Raw genomic sequence first — 9,604 nt, 5'->3', positions numbered from 1 at the left:
AGAGCTCACACACAGGTCAAGAGACTACATCAGGTCACAGCAACAGAGAGAAAAACACAGGGAGTTGATGGCAGGGAAGTAAGTTCAGTGGTGCTAATTAATTGGTATTAAATGTCTGAATGCTCCTGCACTCAGGGGTGAGGGCGAGTGCATACAGCACCACAACCCAGACTCCTGCTCGGAGCACCTGGGTCCTATCTACAGAGGCTACGTCGCAGTGGTAAAGATTTCACAGTCATGCTCCAAGGAGCAGTTGGAGGAGTGATGCTACACAGCCAGTCTCAGTGGGTAACCCCATGCCAAGCAGCAGAGCACAGCTCAGAGCTGCTTAAAGCTGATGCCATTTGCAAGGTCTTTGCTTCAAAAGCAGCTTGAGTGGTCAGGGTGTGGTGCTTGGCAGGAACCCACCTCAGCACCACCTCCCTCTTGCTTCACTGAGCTTTAGAAGCAGTGTTTCAAAGCCAAGAGATTTTTCATCCTTTAACAGTAAATTGTATTTGCATTTTCCCATGAGGAAGTAAAGCTTGACCTTCTCCACCCCTTTGCCTGCAAACAGGACCAGTGGCTCCTTTTCTGCAGTCATTAAAACCCCAACATGTCAGGAAATCATTAAACCTGTGGATCAAATCCCCCCTCCCCTCCCCTCAATGCAGCTGTGGGCCTGAGCTGGCAGCAGGCTCTGGGAGGGGTGTCACATCCCTCCTGTTAATCACATTCTAGCCCCAGCCAGAGCTAAAACCTCCCAGACCCTGCACCCCATCCTCTTAGGTCACATTCAACACAAAACATGAGCCACTTCAGTACACACGAGTACTTCACTTAAGCAGCTCTGATGGCAGCTGGTTCTGTCCTATGGTCAATTGCTCTCTCTAGAGGGGGTGGGGAAAAAGCTGATTCCTAACAAGCAATAAATAATTAAAGCTGGGACTTCAGAGTACAGCAGCACAGGGAGGCTGAAAACAGAGGTGTGGTCATGGCTGCAGGGGAAGCTGAAGGAAAGAGGTCACTGAACAGAACCCAGAATGTTCTCTTTCCACACAAGGGTTTGCAGGTAGAAGTGCATCCAGGAACCAAAGCAATTTTGCTGGGTTGATAAAAAGCAAAATTACAGCCCAGGGGGGGTGTCCAGTAGAACTTTATCAACATGATTCTGTATTAGGTATAAAAAGGGAAGGGAAAAAAACCCCAAAACATCACCTGCAGGGCCTCAGAGGGTCATTTGCTGCCCTGGAGCTGACAGAACCAACTCACCAACCATCTCCTCACAGAACCACAGAGGACACAGGCAGTGCCTGATGGAAACATGCAACATGCTCTTGAGAAACAGCCATCCCAACCCCAGCTGGGCCCTTCTGGGACTGGAACACACGAGAGGGATGAGACTGACTGGCTACAGTAGATACCTTGGCACAAGAACAAGTGAGTCATGGTCACATTGGCAACAGAGGCATTAAATAATTTTGTTCAGGAACTCACAACACTGAGAAAGCTGCAGCAGTGCAACGTGGGGAGCAGCAGGACACCGCCTCGAAGGGACACAGGGACAGCAGCTTACGGAGGGAGTTTCACTGAAGCAATCCAAAAGGTCCTTCATGCAGCTCAGATAACTTAAGAAGAAATCAAATACTTTCCACCTTTCTAAACCAGTCTGGGGGGGGGAATAAAACCAACGTTGTGAAAAGAAACAAAGCTTAGCAAGGGCCGTGGTGAGGCGCTGAGCCTGCCGTGCTCGAGAGCAGCGTCACAGCCGCTTCTCAGCCACACCGGCTGCCTGGGTGACTTTACACGTGCTGGGTACCCTCCAAGGTCCAGGAGTGATTGGTGTTTTCTTGACAGGAGAACTGTTCTCAGATTTGGAAATTCCATCCTCTTTGGTTTCGTGGGGCAGCTGCGGCTGTCTCTCTCCCTGCTGTGTCTCCAGCCACCTTTGTTTCTCCAGGGAAAGCAGCGGGAGGCTGGAGAGGCTGGAAGTCTTGAATCTGCTGGAACCTGGCTCTCCAGGGTTGGACTTCTTCCATCTTTCATCTTCAGCTGTGTTTAATCTCTTAGAGTCACTGAAGGGAAGGTTGTTGTGGAGCGCTGCGTGCCACCGCTCTGGCGACCACCCTCCTGCCCTGCCAGAAGTCTTCTGCTTTGTCTCTCTCCTGGTCGCTGCTGTTCTACCGTTGCCACCTCTCAGCTGCTCAGCAGTCGTCTTGTCACCACCAGCTGCTCTCTCCTGATACTCCTGTAACCTGCTTACTGCTTCCACCTTTCCCAGCTTGCTGAGATGCTTTGGGGGACTGGCAGACCTTCCCTGCCTTCCACCAGAATGCTCCTTGCTCACCCCTGACTCCGAGGGTTTGCTTTCACTCCTTCTGGAACTGTCAGACAGTGAGAGGTTGCTGCAAGTTTTTTCAGGATCCCCTTTCCTGGGGCTGTGGAACCCTGTGTGTGGGTGTCCCTCAGCAGCCACCAACTTGTCTGGACTTACAGATCTGTCTCTTCTGGTCCCTAATTCCAAACCACCTTTTGTGATTTCGAATCCAGGGCTGGAGGGACATTCCCACCTGTTCTTTGTTCTCTGGGGAGAAGACTGAGGCTTCATCTCAAAATGGTTTTCGGTTAAAGTGCTAATCTTTTCAGGCACAGTGTTCTTTGCTTGTTCCAGTTTCTCAGACAGCTGAACTCTGGTTAAAGCTTCTCCTGGTACTGGTGAATAACAAACTTCTGATGGGGAAGCAGAATGCAAGGATGAAGGTAATGGTGACTGCTCTTCATATATTACATTTGATGAAGATGGATTGTAACTATCCCAATCACCTGGAAGGGAACAGGCAGAGACTTGACTGAGTGACTACAAAAAATAAACCACTAAATATTTTAGAAGCAAGCAGACTACTGAGGGTCCAGGATACACCAAACCTTCAGTCTAAAGGGATTAGGCACTGGCATGCTCTCAAAGCCTGAGTTAGTTTTCTCTATGGCATCGTTCTACAACCTACAGCAGCCACAAGGAGGTGATTTGGGAACAGAGCTTGTGCTTGGAATGCTGCTGGGATGGTCTCTGCAGGACTGAGCACAGCTCTGGAGCCTGCACAACTGCCACAGCCCCTGACCTACAGCCTTTAGAGTCAGAATCCCAAACGAGCTGAAACTGCCAGGCTGAAGAAAACTGAGAACAGGGCAAAGTGGAGGCTGTGGATGGCTTTGCACTTCAATAACAGGAAGAGGTGAAACACAAGACATGCAGATTTACCAAGTCTTTAAGGAAAAACCAAGAAAAGCACTGAAAGCCCTTAATGTTGCTCAGGTTTCACGTAGGGACACAGACTGGAAGGAGCCAAACCTGAAGGAGGAAGAGAAAAAGCCCAGAAGTACAAACCACGATCAGAGCACAGCAAGCAAGATTTGATTCACAGGACAAGAGGCAACAACACCCTTCCCCTCTCCACTGCTGCTCTAACCTCATCTCAGTCCCACCTAGGACAGGAGGCTGGACCAGAGGGGCTCCAGAGCTTCCTTTAGACTTCCTCTGGCTCTGTACTCCTGCCAGGAGTTACCCCACGGTGCAGGACAGACTCCACTTCTCACACTGCAATGACCCCCAGCTGAAAGAGCTGTTGGGAAGTGGGGAGCTGAAGGAGCCCTCACACTGCCTCCCTGCCTTCCAGCTTGTAAACACTGAATTAAAGAGGAGCTCAGGAGCAGGTCAGCAGAGCACAGCAGCCTATATTTAACTTGCACCCTTAAGAAGAAGGTAACTGGGAGGCAGAGGGGAACCAGCCAGCCAGGAACGCAGCAGGATGGCACAGAACAGAGCCTGCAGCTCACACACAGATGGGCTGCTTCCCTGCCATGCACCAGTTCACTGATTCCACTGCAGGTCTGAGCAGTAAGATGTGAAGAGTCATCATCTAGCTCTCTGGAGGGAAGAAATGAGGAAGTTCTGAGCAGATTTTCTCTCTTGAGTGGGTGCCAGTTGCTGCCTGTAAGTGCATGAACACAACTATCTGGCAGCTCAGAATGTGTGCTTGAAAATGCTCAGAGGATAAGCTCTGGGTGGGTCACTGTGGCTGAAAAGCTTCTCATCAGAAAAGGTAAGCCCACAATTTAAGGAGTCTATCATCAGAATCCTGGTGTCAGCATCAAGGCTTCTCACTCAGAGAATGTTCTTTGCTTTACAGCACAGCCATAGCCAGGAGGCTTTCTGAGCTCTGGCTTTGGAGCATGTCCTAAACCAGACTCAAGAGCATCAGCTCCCTGCTCTGCAGCTGAACTAGCAGCTCCTGCAGACATTTGCTTTTCTATCCCTGTTCTCTGAGGGGTTTTGAGTCCTTTTCATTTGCTTGTGGGGTGGCTGGTTTTTGTTGGGTTTTGGGGTGTTTTTTTTGCCTACAGAGTTGTGCTTTCCCTGTTGTAGGTCCTGCAGTCGCCTCTAAACACATAGAACCCACCCCTGAGAGCAAAGCTGTCTCCCTCCCTGCTCTCTGAAGGTCTGGCTTTGACAACCAGAGGATTCCATAGTCTGGAAGGCTAAAAGCAGTGAAGTGAAATGTCTGCAGAAATAACATCCTTATCAGCACTGGCACTTTGAACTGGGCAGGGCATGGAGGAGAATTTTAATCTGAATTAAAAGCCAATCTGTTAATTATCACATCTGTATGGGGGAACTTGATTAGCTCAGCCAGAGCTGAGACACTTGTGACACCTGCATTGCACACTGATCATAGAATCATAGAATCAATAAGGTTGAAAAAGACCTCAAAGATCATCAAGTCCAACCTGTCACCCAACACCTCCTGACCACTAAACCATGGCACCAAGTGCCACATCCAATCCCCTCTTGAACACCTCCAGGGACAGTGACTCCACCACCTCCCTGGGCAGCACATTCCAATGGCTAACAACTCTCTCTGGGAAGAACTTCTTCCTAACATCCAGCCTAAACCTCCTCTGGCACAGCTTGAGACTGTGTCCTCTTGTTCTGGTGCTGATTGCCTGGGAGAAGAGACCAACCCCCATCTAGCTACAACCTCCCTTCAGGTAGCTGTAGACAGCATGATGTTCCATGTATTTTAGATCCACACCAACACCTGCACAGTCATCAGGGGGAGCCACTGACTATTTCAGGGAGCAAGCACCAAGTCCCCTGGCCAGCCTGTACTCCACTGCCTGGGACCCCCAAATGGCACAGCACTGGAAATGACCTACTGTGATCTGGTATCAAGCCAGTCCCTGGTCTCAGCAGCAGCAAAACTTTGTTCCCTCCAGCCTGAATCAGCTCAATGGCTCGTGTGTGAGTGATTCCTTGGGTGGGCTCTCCGTTAATCTCAACGATTTGGTCACCAACCTGAGGAGAAAAGAGCAACCAGGTTAGTGTCTGTGAATCTCTGATACCATCAACTCATTTGTGATTTACAAAGAAGCAGAAGCAGAGGCAGATGCTTCTGTATTCCCTCTCATGCTGAAATGAGCTCAGCAGCAGTGAGGCATCATGGCTGATGAGCCACACAAATGGAATGCTCTGCAGGTCTTCTGCTCAGTGAGCTCAGTAAAAGGTCTCACATTATTAAACAATTACTTCCAAGTGAAGAGGCAGACAGCACCATGTGCTTGGATGGGTTTTCAGTCTAGAGCATCACATGGAGGGAGCTGCCAGATGAACCACATCAAAGCTGGCACCGTGTGGCTGGCTGCAGTCACTCCAAGCAGGTGACCCAGAAGCTGCTCCACGCTTGGTGCAGAGCCGCGGCAGGGCAGGTCTGCTGTGGCATTGAAGGGAGCAGAGATCCCCACCGTGCAGTGCCAAGGGCTCCCAGGCCAGTTAGCAGAGGTGCTGGGCAGGTGGCTGCAGTTCACACTAACTGGGCAGGGGTTTGGAGCAGCACCCCTGAGAACAGGCCATGGACTCGGTCTGGCAATGCAAGCAGCAGCCGGTGGATGTCAGCAGCGCACAGGAGACCGCAGAGAGGCTCTGGGCTCTGCCAAACCAACCTCCTCTGCCAGCAGAGGTCACTGCCTGGGTGCTCATCGCACAGGACAGGAGGGCTGCACACCGCATTGCCTCCTGCCAGGCTCAGCTGCCATCGGCTGGGTGAGAAATTCCTCCTCTAAAGTACAGCCAGAAAATGACACCACTTCCAGCTGAGGAGGGAGGAAGAGTGACATGGAAATGGGGATCACCTCGGGCTGGGTGAGTGCAGCTCCTCTGTGCTCTGAGCTGTGGGACCCAGGGCTCAGAGCTCCTACAGCCACCAGCAGCAGCCCTGGCTGCAGAGGGCTTGCTCCTCAACCACCCCCCCACAAACACCCCCTGAGCTGCTCAGTGCCATGCAGTGGGAGGGGGCTTTATACAGGAGTGCTGAGGACCTGTGCCTGGAATGAAGGTGGATGTGCAGGGGCTGCAGTTCCTGCAGCAGGATTCTACTGTCACAGCCCCTTCTGGGTACCAGTTGCCTATGAAGAGCTGAGTGCAGTCAGCTGGGAACCTCCTGGTTGCTCTTGCCCAAAAGGCAAAGCCCTGGAGCTCAGTCTTACACCACAAGGAGCAATACCAGACAAATGGAGTATTGAACACTGCACTCATGCAGCCTCTCAAGCATGAGGGAAAAGCCAATTACTGTAAGGAACAGGATAATGAGTTAACAATACTCAGAACTTCACATCCAATTAAGCCTCAGCAAGGATCTGTGTCAGTCCTGTTCTGCAGAGCCCTCTGCCAGTGGCCACACGTGTGGTGCAGCACCAGCACTGCACCAGGACTGGGCACCTCCTCAGCCTCATGCTCAGCCTCTGGAAAGCCAGCTCTGGGCAGCAGCCAGAGCCTCTCTCTCACCATTGCTCTCTGCTGTTGTACTCCTTTGTTGTGCTTTATCTGAAGGTGAAATTCCCAGCACACACAAAAGAACTGACAGAATATTTGAAGCAGCAGCAGCCAGGCTGTGCTCAAGCACTGCTCAGAGCAGCCAGAGCACAACATACACAGGAAAGCTCCTCACAAAGTCCCCCCCTGGACAGCCACTTTCAGCTTTCTGCTCCACTGTGCAGTTTCCTGTCTGGGCTCCTCAAGTACCCTGAGGAGCTGCTGCCCACACCTTAGGACCCTTGAGTTACTGTAACTCAAGAGTATGGAGTGTTCCTTTGGGACAGCCAGAGCTGTTGATGGTTTGCTCCTGCCAAAGGCACCACCATACTGGCTGTGACTGCATGGGGACAGCTGGGGGAGGGCAGCTCTGCCTGCCAAGACCACATGCTCCTGAAGGACAAAGTCTGTGGGCACTGGAGGTGAGCTCCTGTGCCCAACAGGCAGTGTCACCACCAGACATGAGCCACTCACATGCACTCTCCCATCTTTGACAGCTGGCCCATCCTCAGCCAGTCGAAGGATGAACAAGCCCATGTTGTATTCCTTTCCCCCTCGAAGGCTGAATCCAAACCCTCGAGGGCCCCTCTCCAGCTCCACTGGGAAGCAGCCAGGACTCTGTGTGGGAAGTCAGAGGACAGAGAGATGAGGACCTGCAGGCAGATTTAAACAGTTGTTCTCCTCCTAAAAAAAGCTTCACACAGTTCTGCATTTTGAGAATCTTGCAATGCAGGACTGGAAGTGAACTCACCCCCCCCGGGGGTAACAGCTTCACGCTCAGTCTAAACATGCAGAACCTTTTTCCCCCTCCAGGTTTGAGACATGCATGAAGTGTCTTTAAGGAACACTGCCAAAGGGGCAGGAGTGGCCCTGCTGCAGGCATTTTCTGTCCTTTTACAGTGAGCATTCAGCTACAGGAAGGAGATAAGGCACGTTTCAGACATTAGCACAAACGCGCTGTGGAACGCCTCAGTGTATCTTTGTACCCAACTTCTCCACCCGTGTGTCACAGGGCACTGCTTTGGTTGGTTGCTCTGCACCCCTCCCTGGCAATGTCTCTGCAGCTCTCCACAGCCCCTGGCCCCTCACCCCCTGTACCTGGGGGTGCCGGCTGCCCACGGCGGAGGCGATGCTGGCGTCCGACTGCGCCAAGTGCTTGTGCTCTGGCCAGGAGAGCCTGTAGCTGCTTGAAGCTTCTTTTCCAGCTTCCCCTTCTGTGGCTCCCCTACACACAGGTGGAAGGACACAGATGTCACCTGCTTGCATTAACAATCCCCTGCTCAGGCTTTTATGGCTGTTCTGGGTTCCTTCTGCACACCCAGGAGCTCTGTACCTGTCTATGCTGGAAGATGCTGATGCCAGCAGCCGGTGCTGTGGAGCTGGGCTCTGCCTGGCAGAGTTTGTTCCTGAGGGAGGCCCACGGTGCTCTGGTGAATCCAAACAAAGCCAACAGTCAGTAAGAACTTCCCAGGCACACTCACCACCAGTCCACAGTGACATCAGCAGCGTCTCAGACTGCCCTGAGCCCCCCAGCCACAAGCTGGAGAGGACTGTCCAAGGTCTAAGTTGATTTATCACATAAACACATTTCAGGGCACAAAATGTCACTTAAGAGTACTGAACCACATGCTATGCAAAAAGCTGCCTCTGCTAGAACCTCAAAAGGTCAGTAATGGCCCAAGATGAATTTATGTCTTGAATTATAAACTAATAAAACTCTTTTTCCTTATAGGGGTTAGAAAAACAATGCCAAGCTCCTGGCTCCTCAGCTGGGGGCACCACACTGCTGCAGTTCTCAGTTAGGAACAAGCAGACCCCAGTAAAACAGACAGAGTGCTGAAGCACCTTAAGGGAAGGCAAAGATCATGCATGGGATTAGAGTGAATTTCACAGGTACATGAGAGCCTCCAGGTCCCTCCCAGGACTGCTTACTGCTGTCACCAGGACATGCCTTGAAGAGCTTTTTCTCTAGAGACAAAATGTCAACTTTTACTGCGGGTTTATGCTCGGTGTTTTAATTTAGAAGCACAGGCAAGAAAGATGCCATCTGTTTGTACACATTCCCCAGCCCTCTCTCAGCCTGCTCTCTCCTGTGCCCAGCTAATACATGACAAAAGCTGACAGGCTCCTGCTCCTGTGGAAAATGCTAAGGAATGTCTCCTGGCACATGTTGGCATGAGAATGGAGATCACAGGGGGCGGGAGGCAGCAGCGGGCAGGGGCGCGAGGCGCTGCCGGCGCTGCCAGTCCCGGAGAACAGCACTGGGGAGCAGCAAACTCTGCTTGGCTTCACACTCTGAGATGCTCAACAGCTTCTGGCAAAAGGGGCATTTTCCTCTCTGGAGCTGCATCTCCCCTCAGTGTGACCCATCTCTGCAACCCAGTGCAGGCAAACACTCCAAGCCCTGACAAATGCAGCTCTGCGCTGGCTTGCCGCAGGAGTCTGCTGTGCAGAGGGCTGTGTGTGAGCTGAACTGCGCTTCTCCAGCTACATCAAGGAGAATTTCAAAGTGGTGATGTATTCCCACTTGGGTGGAACAGGTTCTGCTTCTCCCCTTCATTGTTACAAAATCCTTTACATCTGAAACACACCAAATCCAGCTCCTCTAAGCCACACATTTTTTCTGACTGGTCCCCTCAGTCTAGTTCTATTGCCTGCTGCTGACTCTTTTCCCTGTCTCTTTGCTCAGGTTCTTGTTTTATCTCCACAGTTTGGCTGCAAATCTGTAATTGAGGAAGTGGGAAGAGTTCTTACACAGAG

The 9,604-nt window shown here is 51.6% G+C and overlaps 1 protein-coding gene across 2 annotated transcripts in view; it reads right to left on the bottom strand.

Moving 5' to 3' along the window:
- Positions 1 to 638: 638 nt before the first annotated feature.
- Positions 639 to 9,604, bottom strand: part of MAGI3 (membrane associated guanylate kinase, WW and PDZ domain containing 3) — a 66,261-nt gene continuing 57,295 nt past the window's right edge. Inside the window, exons 17-22 of one of the 2 annotated variants that reach the window (XM_054176352.1) lie at positions 8,178 to 8,271; positions 7,943 to 8,069; positions 7,319 to 7,462; positions 5,194 to 5,332; positions 3,239 to 3,328; positions 2,692 to 2,802 (exon numbers count right to left, since the gene is read on the bottom strand). In XM_054176352.1, coding sequence (XP_054032327.1) covers positions 3,279 to 3,328; positions 5,194 to 5,332; positions 7,319 to 7,462; positions 7,943 to 8,069; positions 8,178 to 8,271 — 554 coding nt within the window. In that variant the 3' untranslated portion in view covers positions 2,692 to 2,802; positions 3,239 to 3,278. Of the gene's footprint in view, positions 2,803 to 3,238; positions 3,329 to 5,193; positions 5,333 to 7,318; positions 7,463 to 7,942; positions 8,070 to 8,177; positions 8,272 to 9,604 lie in introns of both variants that reach the window. The other variant, XM_054176351.1, reaches the window with a different exon arrangement.

The sequence above is a fragment of the Dryobates pubescens genome, chromosome 35 (assembly GCF_014839835.1).
Source record: "Dryobates pubescens isolate bDryPub1 chromosome 35, bDryPub1.pri, whole genome shotgun sequence".
NCBI lineage: Eukaryota > Metazoa > Chordata > Aves > Piciformes > Picidae > Dryobates > Dryobates pubescens.
Note: the sequence above shows the minus strand (reverse complement) of the source record. Positions and strands in the feature narration are given on the sequence as shown.